The 21,954-nt window shown below is 44.0% G+C and overlaps 1 protein-coding gene across 3 annotated transcripts in view; it reads left to right on the top strand.

Annotated features, from left to right (window-relative positions):
- Positions 1–21,954, top strand: part of ASTN2 (astrotactin 2) — a 319,108-nt gene that overhangs the window by 90,362 nt on the left and 206,792 nt on the right. For all 3 annotated transcript variants that reach the window (XM_087943907.1, XM_087943906.1, XM_087943905.1), the window contains exon 3: positions 15,238–15,616. In XM_087943907.1, coding sequence (XP_087800033.1) covers positions 15,238–15,616 — 379 coding nt within the window. The remainder of the gene's footprint in view (positions 1–15,237; positions 15,617–21,954) is intronic.

The raw sequence follows: 21,954 nt of genomic DNA on the forward strand, positions 1-21,954 counted from the left end.
ATAAAACTTTTTTTCAAAAAAAAAAAAAAAAAAAAGGTAAGGTTGAACATCCCAGAATGGTACATATCCATCTTAAATCCTGGATGAAACAGAAACTGACCAAAGTCTTGAAAAATAGACGGGGAAACAGCTTGAATACCTAATCTTTAAGAGACTGGGAAGCCACTGGTCTGAAATGGTATAGGGTCTCCTGCTTGAGCAGGGGGTTGGACTAGAAGACCTCCAAGATTCCCTTCCAGCTCTATTCTGACTGGCATTGCAAGTCTGTGCTTGCTCTCCCTACTGATGTTAATTCCAGTTGTCCACAACCGGTTCAGACCGGTTTGGGCAAACCGGTTGTTAAATTTGCATCTGGTTTGCCGAACTGGGATTTGAACCAACCGGCTGGGCCCACCCACTGCTCCCCTCCCAGAAGTCTTCACATGGCCCATTTTGGATGCACGCAGAGGTTCTGGGAGGGGGGGAAACAGGAAGTCACAAAATGGGGCTGTTTCCAGCTTCCGGAGGGCCTCCAGAGCTGGGGGAGGAGGCGATTTTTGCCCCCCCAGAGGCCTGAGGGAGGGTTCTTTTACTAAGGATTATTGGTTGCAGTAAAGTTAAGCCAGCTCTGAGATTTCCCATGCTTGCTAGATACAAAAATCAGGCATAGGTTTGCCCACAGCCCATCCCTCCCCCGTGTGACCAGTCCTTTTACAGCCAACTGGAGCTCACTGAGATATTTTGAGAACTCTTGATTATTTGGGGGTAACCCACATCTTTCTCAGGGTGTCTGGCTGTGGGATGCTGGTACAATCAGGATCTGCCACTCTGGTCCTTATCACCTGTCCTTTCCCCCAACCTATTTCCTATCATGTACTTCTTCTTCTTGTGCCATATCTGTCATTGGACGTCGGACTACTCCTATGACTACTACTTCTTTTGAGGGCAGGATGCCTGTGAGACACCAGATTGAGCCAGGTAGAGCTGACCGAGCTCAACATGAATAACATCCACGGTGCATTCAAGAAATGTGCAGTCTTCAGACATTGTTTGGAAAGTCCTTGTCCTAGATAAGTGGTCCCCAAAGACCCATTTGGTATGATTAAGCAATGAGCGTGGCCCGTCATGTCCTCAAGATCCATCATGATTCATGCCTGCAAGTGAGCTTGTCAGCGCTCTTCCCGGTCATCAAAATTAATTATTTGAACTTGGCGACCTCGTTCCCATGACAGGAGGAGACTCCAAAGTCGGCACCAGGCTGTTCGGGAATGACAAGCGCCTGGCCCAGCCCAGAAGAGAAGTGACAGTTGCAACAGGCAGAGAGAGCAAAGGAAGAACCACAACTGAGGCTCTGTGGTTGTTGTTGCTTCCTGCCTGGTGTTGTGGTTCACCACCAGCAGGTGCAGATGGCTGAGGTCTTGGAGAGTGAGGACTCAGATGAGGGGCCTGCGTGGGATGCAGGGATGGGGCCAGGACCATCAGGGAGTGGACTGCTGCCTTCGGAGATGTTGGAGGCTGACAGCAGTGATGAAAAGGTCCCCGAGGAGCCTGTTCCCAGTGCGCATATGCACAGGGCTGCTTGAAGGAAAGAGCAGCTGCAGCAGCACAGGCAACTCGGGAGTAAGGCTGCAAGGTAATGGTCCCTCCCTTAAGAGATAAAAGCCAGCTGAGAAACTGCAGTTCTTTGCAGAAGGCAAAGAAGTTTGATACTCGAGCCTGGTGGACGTTAGAATATCTGAGTTGGTGTTTGGAGACTCTTTGATTTATTGTTTAGGGAATTTACCTGTTGTTCTTGGCAGCCAACCTATTGCAAATGTCTCCTGAAACAGCTTGTTGTTAGGCTGAAAGTCTTCCTTTGAAAAGGATGGGGTTTTGGAGAAAAAAAAGCCAGAGAGATGATATCCTTTTTGGAAATGGCAGGGCTTTGAAAGAGGCGGTGCGTTTCACAGAAACGGGACTCAGCCACAAGAGAGGGCAGCCTTCTTCTCGCACGCATCCCTCCAGGCCTTTCGATCGCTGTATGGAAAGGGAAGGCACACACCTGCATGTCTGTGCACAAGTCTGAAAAAAGAAGAAAACCAAAATTCTGAAAAAAGAAGCCCAAGGCAGTGTTTTAAACTTTCTTCTCTGCACCTCGGCGAGTTGAAGGAGGAAAAGAAGGCAAACTTTCAAGAAGCCGAATAGCTTTTTGCAGACGAGTTAAGGTACAAGGGGATGCTGCAGCTCAGTGGCTAAGAGGCTGAGCTTGTCGATCAGAAAAGGTCAACAGTTCGGCGGTTCGAATCCCTAGTGCTGCATCACAGAGCGAGCTCCCGTTCCTTGTCCTGGCTTCTGCCAACCTAGCAGTTTGAAAGCATGTAAAAAAAATATGCAAGTAGAAAAATAGGGACCCCTTTGGTAGGACGGTAATAGCATTCCGTGTGCCTTTGGTGTTTAGTCATGCTGGTCACATGACCACGGAGACATCCTCGGACAGCGCTGGCTCTTCGGCTTTGTAACGGAGATGAGCACTGCCCCGTAGAGCCAGAAATGACCAGCACATATGTGCTAGGGGAGCCTTTATGTTTCAGGAAATGAAACCTTGGAATCTTGTTGATAATCCTAGCAATTTTTTTCCCAATTTTCCCTCTTCCTGCCGTGATGCTGGCAGAAATGTAGCTTCTGATGGGGTGGGGGACAGAGCTGCTTCTACAGCTGCTAGTCTTCCTTTTCTTAGCTTCTCCTCTTTTCTCCCCTGGGAAGTTCTGCCCCCCCCCCACACACACACCCCAATGCAGCTTGCTGCTAACTTCATCCTACAAGGAGGTGTTAATGACTTTTTAACACTGTATAAAGGCAGATTGGCATGCTGGATTGAAATGCCACGTTTTTTCTGGGTTTTAGAGACAAGAGTCTTTATTATAGCACAGAGGGGGAGCCAACACCATCTTTGTCTTATTCTCTGCATGATTTGGAAGCTTCAAGCTTTCACTCAGGTGCAAGAAACCCTTCTTGCTTGCTGTGGCTCCCTACGGATCTTCATGTCTTCTGCTAGGTGAAGAGGTCTTGTTAAAACCTACCATGGGGTTGTTTTTCATCAGCCTGCGAGTCGATTTTCTGTTCTTCCCCAATTGCTACTCTTCTGGTCTTGGCTTCGAAACAGGTCTTAGGAACACCCTTACAGATGAAGAGCCACCAAGCCAGGTAACCTGTCATTTCATTATCTCATGGCAGAATGAACACGGAATATCAACTGATAATGACTCTAGCGATAGCCAAAATTGGATGGTCTTGGAACTGGAAGAAAGAGCTAGCAAAAAAGAGGAGAGAGATGTGGACGGGGAGTTATCTTGGTCCACTCAAGTGTGTTTTTGATAGTGGTCCGTCCTGCGTGTTGACATAAGCTGCAACAACCTTTCAGATTGGTGTTGGTATTTCTGAAAGAAAGCAGGCCACCAAAGAACATGGTGGTTGGATACCATCAAAGCTGACACCAGCCAGAGCACACAACAACTCACAGAAGTAGTGTAAGACCGGAAGAGGTGGAGAGACCTGGACCATAGAATCGGACACAACTGAACAGACATCATCATCATCATCAATAATTCTGGAATGTTCTATTATACACCATGCATTTGGCACTCCATCTTAAGGCTATTGCAGTCAATACACTGGGATTTTTTCATTGCATCCTTCTTTCACTCTCTCCCTTTCTCTTTCTCTTCCTCCTTCTCTCCCTCCATCTCCCTCTTCCTCTGTCTGTTTCTCTCTCTATCTATCTATCTATCTATCTATCTATCTATCTATCTATCTATCTATCTATCTATCTATCTATCTATCTATCATCTATCTATCTATATCTCCCTTGAACTTCATGAGTTCTACTAGGTTCAGAAGCTTGCTCATCCCTTCCTAAAACTTTCCAACTGAGGAGCTTCTAATGATGATCTTTTCAGACTTGCTTCCTTGACTCCTACAAAAGACGAATGGTGTGTCCCAAGGCTCTTCTGGAAACCGAAGATAGAAGCAAAGAGTGTTACGGTCTTTTTGTGGGTCCATCTCAACAACAACAGGACTTGCAAAACCTACATAGGTCATCATCATTTAGCAACTGCTGTATTTAGTGACTGTGCATAGTTATGACAGTGAAGAAGTCACTTTGCAAACAGTCCTTACATTTAAAAACCTTCACGGGTGTGTCAACTAAAGTAAGACTGAAGTAATCATAAGCCCAGTTGTGCTTTAACTTGTTAACCACTTGACTTAACAACCAGGTTGCTGGTCCTAATAGGGCCGCTGTCACCGTTCCAACTAACCAACTCCAAACCAATAAACTCTGAGACAAACATTTCCTCAAAGCCCCATTTTATTAGAGTTATCATATTGGTACATCTGGGAAAACCCGAATCTGAGATTTCCAGGTTTTCCCTTCCCAAAAGAGAAATCAAAGATCCATCCCCTTCATCCATCAGTCCATCACATGGCCTAATCAAATCTTTGTCCCAACTGGAGACATCCCTCCAGCCACTCCCCTCCAGGTGCAGGGCAACAGGTCCTTGACTCTCTGAGAAAGAATGTTCTTGTGTCTAGCCTTCTACCCCACTATGAAATCCCCCCTCCCAAATCCCCAGGCAGCCTCGAAGCTTCCAAGACAAAAAAAAAAAAGGCTTCCAAGGCTGACAGCCACTAACTGAGGACTACTGCAGAGAACTTGCTACCTCGTTGAGTAAGGTTTAGATTCTGGGAAGGTAGTAGCAAAAGCTGGCTGTTGTAGCACATGCAGATGCATTAAGCGAGGAATATTATTGTTTTTTTTTTTCAAGTAGAGGGATTAAATTCCCCCCCCCTTTTTTTTTTGCCAAAGTGCCCCCTTAATAAATTGCAAGCATCTTCAATTTTTTTTGCCCCTTCCGTTTCTTCCTCTCCCTCCTTTGCCTCCTCATCTCATTTTCCTATAGCTGCCAGTTTTTCCAGGCGCCAGACAAAGCCAAAAAGACAGGAGACAGCTTGTCTTACCAGCTGTCTCTCGCAGAGATTTTTCTCCGGCTTGATGCATGCAGATCCTTTCCTGCTTCATCGTGGTTTGGTCCAGCAAGCTGTCCTGTCTGACCACCCTGTCCCTTATTTTTTCAAGCATGTCTCATCTTTTGCTTTGCACCCCAGGCATTTTTGAGCATGTCAAAAGTTCCAATATCTAAGCGTTCCAATATCTGAGGGGCTAAAACATAAAGAACAGTTGCTGGAATTGGGTATGTCTAGTTTGATGAAGGGGTGACATGATAGCAGTGTTCCGATATCTCAGGGGCTGCCCCAAAGAAGAGGGAGTCAAGCTATTCTCCAAAGCACCTGAAGGCAGGACAAGAAGCAATGGGTGGAAACTACTCAAGGAGAGAAGCAACTTAGAACTAAGGAGAAATTTTCTGATAGTTAGAACAATTAACCAGGGAAACAACTTGCCTCCAGAAGCTGTGGTACTCCATCATTGGAGGCTGTCTTAGAGGACTTCTGAGGTTCTTCCAACTTTGTTAATTTATCAAGAAGAGAACCAACCTGGAACTAGTAAAAACAATAAACCAGTGGAACAGTTTTGCTCCAGAAGTTGTGGGTGCTCCGTCACTGGATGTTTTTAAGAAGAGACTAGACAGTCACTTATCTGAAATGGTATAAGTTCTCCTGCTTGAGCAGGGGGCTGGACTAGAAGACCTCCAAGGTCCCTTCCAACTCTGTTCTTCAAATCCCAGAATCCTCAGCAGTGGCCATGCCTGTTAGGGAATTCCGGGAGCTCATCGGGAGATGGAGAACTGCAGATTTGAAGAACTGCACACCGTCTTTTCTGCCTGTGTTTTCCCATGATCGAATTTCAGAGTTCCTCCAAATGTCACCAAGATTGCATGGACCTCTTCAGATCTCTTTGCCTTGCCACATGGAGTTTTGCCCAGTCCCTCCACTGGAAAATTTTCTTGTGCCCATTGTCCATGCTAGCAAATCCTAATCTCTTTATTGTCATCAATGCAGTATTATATCAACATTCTCTTCCCTTCCGCCATGAGCCTTGGAATTTATTGATCTTGCTATTTATTGTTTGATACAAAGGCTTACCAACTTTGTATCTTGCAGGAAGTGAATGTAGATTACTTTTGCCTGGTTTCTGCTCTTTCCAATGGTCCTTGGAAGAATACCTCAGAAGTAAATAATTTTCTTCTTCTTCTTCTTCTTCTTCTTCTTCTTCTTCTTCTTCTTCTTCTTCTTCTTCTTCTTCTTCTTCTTCTTCTTCTTCTTCTTCTTCTTCTTCTTCTTCTTCTTCTTCTTCTTCTTCTTCTTCTTCTTCTTCTTCTCCTCCTCCTCCTCCTCCTCCTCCTCCTCCTCCTCCTCCTCCTCCTCCTCCTCCTCCTCCTCCCTCTCCTCCCTCCCTCCCTCATTTCCATCTCCTTCCTCCCTCCCTCTCTCCCTTCCCCTTCCTTTCCTCCCTTCCCCCATAATGAAAATATGAGCCTTATGGGATCATAATTATTATCTGAAAAGAAACACATATTGTGGCATAATCTTGCTCTAGACATTCTCTGGTTTGTGAAGTGTATTTTTCTTCTATCAATGTGTAGATTAATGGTGCATCTAAATAATTATTCTTTCAATCTCTTCTTCAAACCACTGCTGTGCCTGGGCAGTCCTCTGCCAGTCTCCTGAAAACTCCAGTCATGTGGCAAAACTGGAACCATGGCATATGCCACGGCAGTTGCTTTTCACATGGGGCATCTGTTGAAATATTTGCACAGTAAAACTGCCTAAACATATTTATACAAGGGTTGGGATGGTTACTAGAGTAAATTGTTCAATAATAAAGCTTTGGAAATGAGATGGATGGATGGATGGATGGATGGATGGATGGATGGAAGGAAGGAAGGAAGGAAGGAAGGAAAATGAGGGAGAAAGAAAGGAGGGAAGAAGAGAGGGAGGGAAGAGAAGGCCCTTTCTTAGTCATAGCCTCCTCCTTTCTTTCATGTTTGGTTCCATGAATAGATCTGAAATGTCCATCAGTGCATTTTGAAATTATCTCCAGCACAGGGAAGGGAAGGGGAGGTGTGGGGAGGGAAGATGGAAAGGAAGGGAAGTGAAGACAGAAAGGAAGGGAAGATGGAAAGGAAGGAAAGACAGAAAGGAAGGGAAGGAAAGATGGAAAGGAAGGGAAGACAGAAAAGAGGGGATGATGGAAATAAGGGAAGGGAAGACAGAAAGGAAAGGAAGGAAAGATGGAAAAGAAGGGAAGACAGAAAGGAAGGGAGGAAGGAAGGAAGGGAAAGGAAGATGAAAGGGAAGGCAAATTGGAAAGGAAGGGAAGACAGAAAGGAAGGGAAGATGGAAAGAAGGGAAGGGAAGTTGGAAGGGAAGGATAGACAGAAAGGAAGGGAAGGGATGGGAATGTCCTCCCCCTCTTTCTTAGTCATACAGGCCCCTCCTTTCTATATTGCTTGATTCCAGGAGTTGATCTGAAATGACCCTCGGCGCATTTTGAAATGATCTCCAGCACGTTCCCACGCCCACCTGCCATTTTCCTCTTCCCATTCCTGCCTTCCGAACAGTGACCGGGAGCTCTCTTCAATTGTTGAAAGATAAAGCCAAAGAAAAAAACAACCGTCGTTGTCTTTCCTTTCATCTTTTTTCAATTAGAAGGAAAGCCCAGTTCGGAGCTTGGCAGGTACATTTGTAATGTTTGCCCTGGAGGATACGGTCAGTGGGAAAAAAACACACACAAAACACACACAAAAAAAAAACAGAAGACAAAATTGATGAGGTTCAAATCCACTCTGTTCTCCAGAGAGGATGGCGGCAGGGAGGGGGAAGAAACATCCACAGAGCGCTTGTAAGAGGAGAATAAATGAATCAAAGGGATGACTTGGTAGGAGGCAATTTCTTGGGTCCCTGGTTCAGACATATGAAGGTAGCCCTTGGCTTATGACCGCACTCAAGCGCAAAATGTATGTGGCTGAGGAAGACAGTTGTTAAGTGGATTTCATCCCATTGTAAGACCTTCCTTGTCACAGTGGTGAAGTGGATCGCCGCACTTGTTAAGCTAGCAACCTGCTTCTTAAGTGAATCACTGCAGTTGTTAAGCTAGGCACACGGTTGTCATGCCCCCGTCAGAGCCCGGATCTGCGGAGAAAGATGATCCGGAACTGGAGCTGACAGAGATCGAGGGGCCGGCTTTGTTGGCTTCAGAGGAAAATGGGGAGGAGCAGGGCCAGCCAGGCCAGGGTCTTTCAGGATTGGGACGGCTTGTAGGCAGGGAGGAAGAGGGCAGGATGACCAAGAGATGCTAAGCAGTGAACCTGAGAGACAGCTCAGGCGATGATCAAGGATCACCTCCTCCTGATCCTCGAGCACGGAGAGTGGAGAGAAGGCAGGAACAGTGCAGGCTGACTCTACTACTCAGGAGGAGAGCTCCCCATCCCTCTTAATAAGACATAGCTGAGGACTGAGACTTAAGGAGATGCTACGGGGAGGGGCATTTGTCGGGAATGAACTGTCAGGGTTCCGGCAGTTAATTAAATCATGAGCCTTGAGCCACACTCCCAAAACTAAAGCGGATTTATTTGAAGGTAACATTCTATGGTCTGGCACTAATCTGGGCGCAGCCAATTCTGAGATACATAATTCACTGTCACCCTTGATCCTGCTTTTCCCCTTACCTCTCTGGGTGTATCATCCAACGAAACACGTCCACAGCCAAAAGTCATCAGTCATGCTCTCCAATTAGGTTTTTGCATGGCCGAAGCTTCAGTCATCTAATCAGTCTTTGAAGACAATATGAATGGAATGTACTTTCGATTCCACACTGCTGCCTGCTCTTCGAAACTCCACCCCTCCTTTCTGTTGTCAACTATAAAACGTGTACACAAAATGTTTTATGAGTTGACATGAACGCTGAATTCATGGAGGGTTGTGTGCTGTTGCCGACGTTGGACAGTTCCTGGACTTCTTGCTTTGTTTCTTTGCGTCCTGGATTAATTGCCTTGTTCTTTTGCCATACTGGATTTCTTGTTTTGCAGCCGTGGTGCTCACACCATTGTGCTTAGACTACTTGCAACCAGAGGCTGCTGGAGGTGTGTGTGTGAGAGAGAGAGAGAGAGGGGGAGGGAGGGAGAGAGAGAGAGAGAGAGAGAGAGAGAGAGAGAGAGAGAGCACTTTGCTCTGGGACTTGCTAGGAACATGGGAGCATTTGGGGAACATTTGTAGCAATAAAGGGGTGGTTTGGACTGTCAGCTGACTGTGTTGCCTCCCGGATCACCACAACGGTTGTTAAGTGAATCTGGCTTCTCCATGTCAAAAGGTCGCCAAAGGGGATCGTGTGATTCCTCCCCCAGGATATTGCAACCGTCATAAGTTCGAGCCAATGGGGATCACGTGACCTGCAATGGACATATAGCTTATAGTGGACTCTAGAAGGAACAGATCAGACATCCGGCCCTTGCTTATCAATGGAGATCAAGTGGAGCAAGTGGCCCGTTTTAAGTTTCTGGGTGTTACCCTAAAAGAGGACCTGACCTGGGGTGCCCACAACGCAGCCCTGGTCAAAAGGGCCCAGCAGAGGTTATACTACCTGAGGCTTCTCAGGAAACAACAACGGAATAAAAGACTGCTGGTGACCTTCTAATATAGAGAGTATCTTAACTTACTGCACCTTTGTATGGTTTGCCAATTGCACAGTGGCAGATAGGACAGCACTCCAGAGGGTGAACATCATTGCCCAGAGGATCATTGGTTGCCCTCTCCCCTCTTTGAAAGAGCTTTATAGCTCCCACTGCCTTAAGAAAGTTCAAAACATTCTCAAAGATCCATCTCATCCTGGGCACCCCTTTTTTTTTTAAACTATTACCATCTAGCAGACGGTACAGGATAATAAAAACAAGGACAAATAGGCTGAAAAACAGCTTCTATCCCAGGGCAGTAGCTCTTTTGAATTCTGCTATATAGTGCAGTGTTGGTGCAGTGTTGCGGGTTTTCGGTTCAATGTGTGGAGTGTGAAGGATGTGTTTGTGTTTATTTTCGTGGTCATGATGTGCACTGAAGACGGTGTTTGATTTCATTGTACGGGGTGCAGTGACAATAAACTAAACTAAACTAAACATAAATATGAAGCAGTTGTTAAGCATCTGAATTTTGATCACGGTGATGCTACAACGGTCATAAGAGTGAAAACGGGCCCTAAGTCGCTTTTTTTCAGTGTCATCGTAAGTTTGAACGGCCACTAAATGAACTGGTGTTAAGCTGAGAAGTATCTGCATAAGGTCCTTCCTTGGGGTTTCTAGCCCAGACACATATATCCTTTTGGCATTTCTTCCCATAAGTAGAAAAGGTCACCCAGAGCAGAAAACATTCTGGATTTGGCATTTACATATATACAAAATAAGGCAAGGGAGACTGGGGGAAAAAAGAGAGAGAGAGAGAAAAAAATAAAACCGCCCAGCATCATAATCCAAATTTTATCAGCCTTTTAACATCTGGTAGCAGGCGTTCTTGCCTTCCTTTGCTTTTCTATGGAAAGAATTAATTTCTTTTAATATATGCATACTGTGCAACCAAGCTGCATTAATTTGCACTAATGATCAAGCTATCCATTGAGATTAGCTGGTTGTTTTTTCTTTTTCTTTCCTGGTAAATTAGCAAGGAAGTAAATAAACGCTATCATCATAATTATCATTTTGTTTTGCTGCTGTTGTTATTATTCTTAATCTTGCCATCTCTCCAGCACGCACAAATAATAATAATAATCAAGACACAAGGAATGAAGGTTTTGCGAACCAAAAAAATGTGTACTTCTGGATCTGACATATTTGTAGGGTTTATTTATGAACAGGCAAAGAAAAGAGGGTTAAAGGGATTTAGTTATGGATTGAGTTAATTGCATAGATGATGATTCTCCGCAAATTTGGATCAAATCACAAAGTGGTAGGGTTTGGAGGATTTGCATGTTAGAGAACCGATGGATCTAATTTTAACAAAAATATTCGTTATAAGTCATTGTTATGGGTTGCAAAACTGACAAAGTTCATTTGTCCTTGGTTGATGAACCAATTCTTGGTTTCTCACTAGGAAGGGAAAATATTTCTGAGTTCTGAGTAGCAACCTCATGTTAATTTTTAGCATTGCATCAGGGTTCACAGAGTAATTTGTTCAATAATAAAGTTTTGGGGAGGAGGAAGGAAGGAAGGAAGGAAGGAAGGAAGGAAGGAAGGAATGAAGGAAGGAAGGAAGGAAGGAAGGAAGGAAGGAAGGAAGGAAGGAAGGAAGGAAGGAGATGGAAATGAGAAGGATGGAGGTAAGGAAGAAAGGAGGGATGGAGGAAGGAAGGGAAGGAGGTGGAAATCTGAGGAAGTGAGAGAGGGAAGGAAGGAAAGAGGGAAAGAAGGAAGGAGATGGAAATGTGAGGGAGAAAGGAAGGAAGGAGATGGAAATGAGAGGGAGAAAGGAAGGAAGATGGAAGGTATGAAAAGAAAGGAAGGAAAGAGGAAGGAAGGAAGGAAGGAAGGAGAGGGAAATGAGATGGAAGCAGAGGAGGAAGGAAGGAAAGAAGCCAGGATATAGAAATGTGAGGGAGGAAGGAGGGAGATGGAAATGAGAGGGAGGGAGAGAAAGAAGGAAGGAAGGAAATGGAAATAAGAGGGAGGGAGGGAGAAAAAGGAAGGAAAGAAGGAAGGAAGGAGAATAAAGGGAGGGAGGGAGACGTCTTTCACACATCCTTGAACTTCAGATTTGAGCTTGGTGTGCAAGAACCTTGTCTACCAAACATCAAGGATTTGGGGATCCTTTGCAGAGCATACAAAGACTGCTGCTGCTACAATTTCGTGTAACCTTTTGGAAATTTAGGTTAAGCAGTATTCATTGCCGTGAGCTGCCTTCTTGCTCCTTCAGGAGAAGAGGTCTCTGAGATATGCAATTGCTGTGACTTTTCTTGTGTCTTGGGTTAATCAGATTCCCTGCAGTTGAGGGAGGATCAAGGTTCAAGGTGGGGGTTGATATATTTTTTTAAAGTTTATTTTCATCTTCTGCATAGCCCGGGGTTTTAATGAAGCTTCATGATTATTCCTTGAGATAGGTGAAGACACCTTTGGTGGAAATTATGCTGGTTTGGAGACGACCCGCTTTCCTCCAGCGCAGTTTCACTGCATAATCTAGATTGGAAAAACAACAACAACAAAGAACTGAAGACGTTTCTCAGATGAGAAGGAAAATGTCTTCAAGGAAAAACAAAGAAAGTCCAGTTACCTTTGGGAAAAAAAGACGCCTTATCACTAAATCCATCTATTCCGTTCTTAATTTGACCCAATGGACTACAACCAATCTGACTTTTTCTTAAGCTAAACAAATGGACCAAAATTCTGTTTTTTATTCTCTTAGCAAAGTGGATTAAAATTCATAGAAAAGCATCTGGGGAACTTTCTTAATGCTAATGTCCGTGAATGATTGCCTGCTTTACTTAGAATATAGCTTTGTATACTTTCCCTTTCCCTTTTATATAAACAGAATGGGCAACGGAGAGAGGGAAGGAAAGAGAGAGAGAGAAACAGTGAGACAGAGGGAAAGAGAGGCAAAGAGAAAGAAAGAGAGAGAAAGAAGGAAAGAGAGGGGGGACAGACAGAGAGAGGGAAAGACAGAGAGAGGAATAGAGAGAGAAAGAGGGAAGGAAAGAGAGAGGAGGACAGAACGGGGGGATAGAGAGGGGGAAAGAAAGAGAAAGAGAGGGAAAGAGAAAGAGGGAGAGGTAAGGAAAGAGAGAGGGGGACAGAGAGGGGGGGGAAGAGAGAGGATAGAATAGAGAGAGGGGAAGAAAGAGAGAGGAAAAGAGAAAACAAGAACGAGAAAGAGAAAGAAAGAGAAATAAAGGAATAAAGGCATCTCATATACTTGCAGATGAATAGGTATTTTTTACCCAAAGGTTTCCATAAAGGATGAATATATTTTCTTCCCGTCAGCAACTTGTTCATAAGCCACAATGATGCTTTGGAGACACCTCAATTCCAGAGCCTTCAATAGGTCTCTGGACAGCTAATTTTCCTCCCTAAAATAGGAAGCGATTTCCTCTTATTTTTTTCTCCTTCATATTCCCCTGCTTCTTTGTAACTTTCATCACCGGGAACCTGTTTTGCAAACCCTGCAAACATCTCTCAAAATAAGCACTTTGTAAAACACGGGCTTGCATATTTTAGTCAGACAGGTTATCATCCTGTTAGGATTTCGGGCCCATCTTCTTCGAAATGAAATTCGGGTTTTATGATGAAGCTATATGGAAATTGACCTTTCTCTCTCTCTCTCTCTCTCTCCCTCCCTCCCTTCCCTCTCTGATTATTTTTTATTCACAGCAAGTGAAAGAACTTTCAAAGCTTCCCACGGCAGCTGTAATTCTGCCCTCTTGCGCATATTTTGTATCTTAGGAGAGCTTTATCTAGTATTAAATTGATGCCCTTTGTGTAAACAGTTGGCATAGTACCTAATACAGACATAAAAAATATAGATTCTTCTTCTTCTTCTTCTTCTTCTTCTTCTTCTTCTTCTTCTTCTTCTTCTTCTTCTTCTTCTTCTTCTTCTTCTTCTTCTTCTTCTTCTTCTTCTTCTTCTTCTTCCTTTTCCTCTTCCTCCTTCTCCTTCTCCTTCTCCTTCTCCTCCTCCTCCTCCTCCCTCCTTTTCCTCCTCCCCCTCCTCCTCCTTCTCCTTCTCGTTCTTCTCTTTCGTTTTGCAAAATAAGCTGATTTCTTAGGTACCAGGCTGGACCATGGACCTCCGGTTAAAATAGCTCTGCGATGGTGGTGAATATCGGGTGGAGCTTGTGGGGAGGTTGAGGGTGGAAGGTTTTAGTTCTACGAGGTTGTTGGTTGGTTTTGGAGCATTTCATTACCAGGCTGGGTTCCATCTTCAGTGGAGTTTTAGGGGATGTCGGTGTCCTGCTTATAAGGGCTTTATAGGGTCAGTAGGTCTTGTGATGGAGGGCAGGATTATGTCAGGTGAGGGTCGTGTGATGGGTCAGGTGTGGCTCACCTCAGGTGAGGGACTTGGGATGGGTCATGAGGGGTCACATCAGGTGAGGGTTTGGGGTCAGGTATGGCTCACATCAGGTGAGGGTCTTGCAGTGGGGAGGTCATGAGAAGGTGATGTGCTGGTTGAGAGAGTTGCGTGGGTTGACTGAGGGTCGGTGCCATTGCTGGTTGGTTGTGTGGTTGATTTGAATTCTCAGGGGTTTGTAAAATAGCTTTCTCTCCCAGGATTTAGAAACAGGTTTCTTTTTAAAAGTGGGTGTATATAATTCTTGGTTGTAGATTCTTAATCAGAAGTACAAAATTTCACCTTATCTAGAGTATATCTATCTGCTGAGTCCGTAAATATCAGTAGGCGATCAATTGCTTTGAATTATTCAATGCATTAACAATTAATCAGTGGGTTGGACTAGAAGACCTCCAAGGTCTCTTCCAACTCTGAGATTCTGTAATTCTGTTATTTTGCTTTTATCATATTCTTCTCTGATTCTGTATAATGCTGGCCATAAATATTTGGAGATGAAAAGCATTAGTTTTACAGTACAGTAACGAAATACTAAGCAGCAATGTTTACCTTAAACCCTATCGGATGGTCCGAGTTTTTAAAGTTCTCGCTATTATTAAAAAACAAAGAGCAAAACCAAGGACATCTGAGAAAAATCCAAATAATATGCCCCTTGGGGTTATTGTTTATTATTGCACTGTTATTCTTATTTGGCTATTCTTGTCATGATTCTGTCTGCTGCTGTACCGAAATTAATGAAGAATGTTTTGGAGAATACAAATGTGGACAAAAAGCAAAGAATTTCAAACAAAAAAAAACTGAGAAACCCAATGCAGTTTTTGAAGTGTTGATTTTTAAACATACACACAGGGGGGGGGGGGGGGGGGGGGGGGGGGGGGGGGGGGGGGCGGGGGGGGGGGGGGGGGGGGGGGGGGGGGGGGGCTTTTTTTTTTTTTTTTTTTGTTTTTTTTTTTTTTTTTTTTTTTTTTTTTTTTTTTTTTTTTTTTTTTTTTTTTTTTTTTTTTTTTTTTTTTTTTTTTTTTTTTTTTTTTTTTTTTTTTTTTTTTTTTTTTTTTTTTTTTTTTTTTTTTTTTTTTTTTTTTTTTTTTTTTTTTTTTTTTTTTTTTTTTTTTTTTTTTTTTTTTTTTTTTTTTTTTTTTTTTTTTTTTTTTTTTTTTTTTTTTTTTTTTTTTTTTTTTTTTTTTTTTTTTTTTTTTTTTTTTTTTTTTTTTTTTTGTGTTTTCTCTTTAGGGTGGACTGATTGCTCTCCTTCTGCTGCTGCTGGTGTTCACCATAGCCTTGTACGCCCAACGGCGTTGGTACAAACAACGCCGGGTCCCCCACAAGAGTGCCAGTTCCGAGGCCACCCATGAGATCCACTACATCCCCTCTGTGCTTATCGGCTCCCAGGGCAGGGAGAGCTTCCGCAGTGCACGCCTTCAAGGTCATACCTCGGTCATCGGCATGCCCATCCGCGAGACCCCCATCTTGGATGACTACGACTACGAGGAGGAAGAGAACCCTCTGCACCCGGAGCTCGGCTACCGAGACGGCGAGTTCGGGAGTCAAACCGGGGTGGCCCTGGACAGCACAGGCAGGAGCGGAGAGAAACTCGTCTACGAAAAGAAAGGTAAGTTGACTTGGGTTTCCCATGCTTGGGAGCAGGACCAGTATTTTGGCAATTTTGGAAGAGGAGCAGAAACACAGCAGTTTGGACGGGCAGCTTTCCCATTATAAACGGATGCCGTGACCAAGAGGGAAAGATGGGCAAGCTTTTGGTCTAGCAGTTAGGATTCCTGGTTCTCAACCGCCACGGCCCGGGTTCGATTCCCAGTCAGGGAGTCAGTATCTGAGGTGCTACATGAATTATCTGCAGTCCAATTGGGTGGACCTGTTGTGGTTAGCCGGCAGCAGGTGCGGACGGCTGAGGAGAGCGAGGACTCAGATGAGGGGCCAGGACCGTTAGGGAGTGAACTGCTGCCTTCAGAGATTGTGAGGGCTGGCAGCAGCGATGAGGAGGTTCCCGAGGAGCCTGTGCCAAATGTGCGTGCGCACAGGATTGCTCGTAGGAGAGAGCAGTTACAGTGGCACGGGCAACTCAGGAGTAAGGCTGCAAGGTAATGGCCCCTCCCTCAAGAGGATAAAAGCCAGGTTTGAAGAAGCATTCTTTGCAGGAGTCAAAGATGTTTTGAAACTCAGCCTCGTGGACATTATAGTTAGTGCTTGAAAACTCTTGTAAACTATTTCTTATCTGTGGGTTTTTGGCAGCCTTGACAAACAACTTGGCAAGGCTCTTTCTTGTCAGAGCTAATTAGTTGGAAGCAGCCTTTTACCTGGGAAGAAACAGAATTCGTGGATTAAACCTTAAAAGGTGGGGGCTGCTGCCTTTGGTTTGCTTTCTTGGAACCAGGTTGGGTCAAAACAGGGCTTCCTGCCCTTCGCGGAGGTCACGTACAATAAATGCTGTTCACAGTAGCGTGGGACTAACCCCCTTCAGAGTAGTGAGTGGTATGGACTTCGTCCCAAGTCCTGAGTATCCAAGGGATTCCCCCCTCATCAGTCAGCTTCACCGATTGAGTGTCAACGTTGAAAGCAAGTTGGGAGAATGTTTAAAAAGCGCCGCTGGCTAAAGAGGCACAGACTTATATAAGAAACAGGCAGACAAACAACGAGTCTTGCAACGGCCATTGTAGTTGGGAGAGAAGGTCTACCTCTCCACAAAATATCTAAGACTAAAACTCCCTAGCAAGAAACTGGGGCCAAAGTTTATGGGACCATTCCCATAAACTTGTCATTAGAATAAAGGAGGGAAGAGATGTTTGACTACGATTGAATTAATTTGGAGAGACGAAATGTCTTTATTTTATTTTATTGATTAGTCCTTGGGCAATATCGAAGGAGACAAAATGTCTGTGGTTCCACGGGAGTTTGGGAGAATCTGGAAACCCTTCACGGTCATATCAACAGGGGTAAAGAAGAAGGCAGATGGTTCCCATAAGAAAGAAAACTTGTTTATATGATGGAAGCCTGGGAGTTGGGCTGGGAAATTCATTGTTTACTATTGTGAACTGATGCTTTAGAAATCTGGAATTAGTTTTGCCTCGCCATGTATTCAACAAACAGCTTTTCAGAACTGAAATCATTCTGGACTTTTTGGATACTCAGGCTGGATGTTGACAGCAATGGAGTTGGTTCATGTTAAATTATCAGTCTGCAGAACTTGCCTAGACTCCCACAGTCTGCTAAAGAACACCTGGATGGCTACCTTCCAAACTTCCATTTGTCTGTAAATGTATTTGAAAAGCAACCGACTTTTAAAGGCTGGAGGTGTTTCAGAGAACGGTAGCTCTGCAGAGAACCAGTCTTGAGCAGCTTGAAGACTGCTGGAGGGCCACCTTCCAAATTTCTACCTGTCTGTAAATATATTTTAGATGCAGCAGTGTTCTTTTAAAGGCTGAAGGTATTTCGGAGAATGGTAGCTTTTAAACAAGTTACAGAGACCCAGCCTTAAGCAGGTTGAATTCTGCTGGTGTGGCAAAGGCCACCTAGCAAGACATGTAATAGATCAGCAAAAAAAAAAAATCAAGAAAACAAAAGACAAATATTTATAAAACAGTTGTTGAGACTCTAGAAAGAATGCAGAGAAACTAGCAGTGAAGATGAGTAGGGGACTGGAAGCTAAAACATACGAAGAACAGTTTCAGGAATTCGGTATTTCTAGTTTAATGAAAAGAAGGACCAGGGGAGGTAGGATAGCAGTCTTCTAATATCTCAGGGACTGCCCCAAAGAAGAGGGAGTCAAGCTATTCTCCAAAGCACCTGAAGGCAGGACAAGAAGCAATGGATCAGTGGTGGGATTCAAAGATTTTTAACCACCACTTCGGTGGGCGTGGCTTGGTGGACGCACTTTGCATGCGTGCCCACACTTTGCCTGGGCGTGTGCACCGAATGTGCACTTTGCACAGGCACAGAGAAGTTTGCACAGGCGCAGAGGCATTCCAACTCACCTTCTGCAAGCCTGCGCTCTCCTTGTCGCTTCAGCAGCTGCCGCGCGGCACTCTTCTGTGCCGTGCAAAGCAGTTGCGCTTCAAAAAGAAGAGGATAAAAGTGAGTATGAGAGCCCGGGCAGGCAGGTAGGTCCAACAGCAGAGTGGTGGAGAGAACTGGTTCGGTCTCCACTGCTCACTGGCACTACCGGCTCGGCTGAACCGGGCCAAACCGGTAGAATACCACCACTACAATGGATGGGAACTAATCATGGAGAGAACCAAGCTAGAAACCAGAAAACATTTCCTGACAGTGAAAACGATTAATCAGAAGTTGGGCCTCCAGAAGTTGTGGGTAGTCCATCACTGGAGTTTTCAAGAAGAGATTGGATAAACATTTATTTGATCTCCTGTTTGAGCAGGGGGTTGGACTAGCAGACCTCCAAGGTCCCTTCCAACTGTATTATTCTGTTATGTTGGATGCGGGAACCCTCCCGTTGTGCTAAATGATAAAGCCCAGGATTCATTTTTGGGGGGCAAAGAGCGATATGCAAATGAAACGAGTGATTACAAAGTGGTTTCCCCTTCCCTCTGATTCAGGCAATCAATAATTGATTGTACTGATGGGCCTTTCTCTATAACCATGGTTCTCTGAGTAGCCTGCAAACCAATTAAGCATAGAGTCTGTCTGCAGAGAACAGCATGGTAAGCGAGATCTGAATCTGCGGGAGGAAAAATAATAACTACAGTGGTAAAGACACAGATTGGGTTTTTTTTCCCCCCTCTCCCTCTCTTAATTTCTATCCAACTTATTCCTAGGCAAAAATTGGAAGGATGTCTCACTTTACAGGTTTCTGTCCCCCTGCTTGCTTTTCACAAACTGGACAAGAAAAATACAGCTTCTTTCCATGTTGTAATTCCACGCATTTCCCTTGCCGATGTTTTGATCTCAAAACTTAAGAGGAATTAGAATTTTATGGTAGCATTTAAAGCCGCGAGGAAGAGGGACCCAGTGATCTAGATTGCTGGTTACACGCTGGGCTCAGTAATAAATGTGAGTGGTTTATTTTTGATGTGCAAACAGGGGTCAGGAATAAACCATGGATTTGGGATTGTACACGATGGTTTGAATGGATTTGTTGTTGTTGTTGGCTTATGGTATTCTGGATGTTGGCATGAGGTGCAAATGAAGAGGCATGCTGTGTTTGAAATTTCTTGGTTCCTTATGTCTTTCTGGAACATCTGCAACATCTGCAGGGCAAGGAAAGGACAGCTGGAAACAGAAGGAAGACAGGGAGAATGTGTGTACAGTAGGGGTGTCCAACTTTGGCAGTGTTGAGACTTGTGGACTTTCAACTCCCAGAATTCCCTGGCTTGAAGACCACAAGTCTTAACACTGTTGGTCACCCCTGATCTGCAGGATACTTTGATTGCTCATTAAACGATTGTTAAAAGGAAGGACATCTTACTTTGTTGTAGAAACAGAACAATGTGAATGAAAGGCACTTTAAAAAAACCCAACTCTTCTTTTCAGGTGGTCAGATTTTGGTCACCACATTATAAAAAAGATGTTGAGAGTCTAGAAAGAGTGCAGAGAAGAGCAACCAAGATGATTAGGAGACTGGAGGCGAAAACATATGACGAATGGTTGCAGGATCTGGGCCTGGATAGTCTAGTGAATAGAAGGACCAGGGGAGACAGGATAGCAGTCTTCCAATATTTGAGGGGCTGCCACAGAGAGGAGGAAAGGGTCAAGCTATCTTCCAAAGCACCTGAAGGCCAGACATGGAATAATGGATGGAAGCAGATCAAGGAGAGGTTCAACCTGGAAATAAGGAGGAATTTCCTGACAGTGAGAACAATCAATCCATGGAACAGAAGTTGCCTTCAGAAGTTGTGGGAGCTTCATCCCTGGAGGCTTTGAAGAAGAGACTGGACTGCCATTTGTCAGAAATGGTGTAGGGTCTCCTGTTTGGGTGGGGGGTTGGATTGGATGACCTACAAGGTCCCCTTCCAACTCTGTTAAAGATCCTGGGGGCTTTAGGAGAGTCACCTAGCTATCCATAATTGTAGACATTTCCTTTTTCTCCAGAAGATCTGATTTGGGAAAATTGAAATCTCAAACACCCTTATTTATCTGCTATAATATAAGATCTCCTGTTCAGCGGTGGGTTAGATCAAAAGACCGCCAAAGTCCCTTCCAACCCTATTATTCTATAATATTACATAACTGCATATGTTCCTTCATATACAGCAATTTGAAGTGAGCCTATCTTGGTTCTGGGGGTGTCAAATATCAGCGGCTTGGTTCACCTAATTGCAAAGGATGAACAGTGTAATGATTTTAATTACTGCACCCTGTAAATTAAACATTTGGTACAAGCTGCAAATTCAAGTAGCAACCTCAATACTTTGAAAGAACACGACACCCTGTTATTTCTCCTGAAGTTTTTTATCCTGAAAAATCAAGCTAGCAGTGAATAAGCCAGCAGTAAGACCAATCATTGTTTGCTTTATTTATATGGCATTGCCAAGAGCACCACCAGGGAATCACGTTAACTCAGTAAAGGCCCTTTATTTTCTTTCTGTCCCATCTCCTCCACCACCTCCCTCCCTCCCTCCCTCCCTCCCCCCCCCCTCTCTTCATCCTACACCTACACCTCAACCCAGAACTCAAGGCAGTTAGAGACTTATAAGCACCCTGCAGCTTTTAAGTTGCTTAAATTTAGACATCAAAAGAGATTGTGTTCAGATATGTATTTTTATTTTTAAATGCAGCAGTTTAAGATCTGATCTCACACTGGGATCTTATTTCCACACTTCTGGCAAAGCTCAGTTTCCCTTGCTCTCTGTGCCACGGGTTGTATCGCCAAATTTTAATTTTAAGATACTCGAGTATCAACGGTTACCCTATCCACGCCCGTGCATTGAAAGTGATTCTCCTTTTTCCCCAGGGTTGGACTAGAAGACCTCTAAGGCCCCTTCCAAACTCTGTTATTCTGTTATTCAAACAATGCTTCCGGCTTTCCTCCTTTTAATTTTCATGAGTCTTCCATGAAATCAGACGTATTCTCAAAAATACAACCCCAACTCTAACCCTAGTCTTAAAAAGTAAATTTTACTATTCAGGAGCCGAAATAATTGTCTGTTTCTACATTGAACCTTTTGCTCTTTGCATGACCAACCTCTGCTCTAGACCCTGATTGAGTTGGGGTACAATTATCAAAATTTAGACAACAAATTTCTTCCCACCATGTCTTCTTTTTCTCTTTTGTTTAACTCTAACTAAACTTCAAGTCTGCAAAAAAAAAAAGGCCAAGAAAACAGAAGCTTAAAGAGCTGGAAACAGTCCAGCCTACCTTGATATCTTGGTCTGCATTTTTAGTGCTTTTTCAGTGGTCTGTTTTGCTAAAACTAAGCAACTCTCCTGCACATTTTCGGGGGCTGTATTCCTTTTCCTATATTAGATGCTTTCTCCTGAGTTTTGGACTAATGCGTATTTCATTGCCTTGGGGTTTTTTGCCTGGTCTCAAAGAGAAGAGGAGAGAAGAGAAGAGAAGAGAAGAGAAGAGAAGAGAAGAGAAGAGAAGAGAAGAGAAGAGAAGAGAAGAGAAGAGAAGAGAACCCATAGCAATAAGTAACAACACCCCATTTCTGCTTTACTGAAATGTCATTAGGAAATGTTTAATATAGTTAACCTCCAGTGCAGCAATAAACTGCTTCCAAATAAGTAAAAGCAAAGAGCATATTAATTTTTAAACAGGGAGGCAATTATGCAAAGAAAGGGAAGGAAACCCAACCAAGTCTTCGGCTGTAATTGAACCAAGCGCCAATTCTTTTTAAAAAGAAGTTGATTTCTAACCTACAAAGGCCATGTCCCTGGCTGGCATTCAAAATAGCCTTCCCCCCCTCTCTGTCTGTCTGTCTGTCTGTCTGTCTCTCTCTCTCTTCCTTCCTTTCTGTGCTATGTCTTAATAGAGAC

The sequence above is a fragment of the Notechis scutatus genome, chromosome 15 (assembly GCF_049901735.1).
Source record: "Notechis scutatus isolate UNSWTSFEM ecotype Mainland chromosome 15, rNotScu1.2, whole genome shotgun sequence".
Lineage (NCBI taxonomy): Eukaryota > Metazoa > Chordata > Lepidosauria > Squamata > Elapidae > Notechis > Notechis scutatus.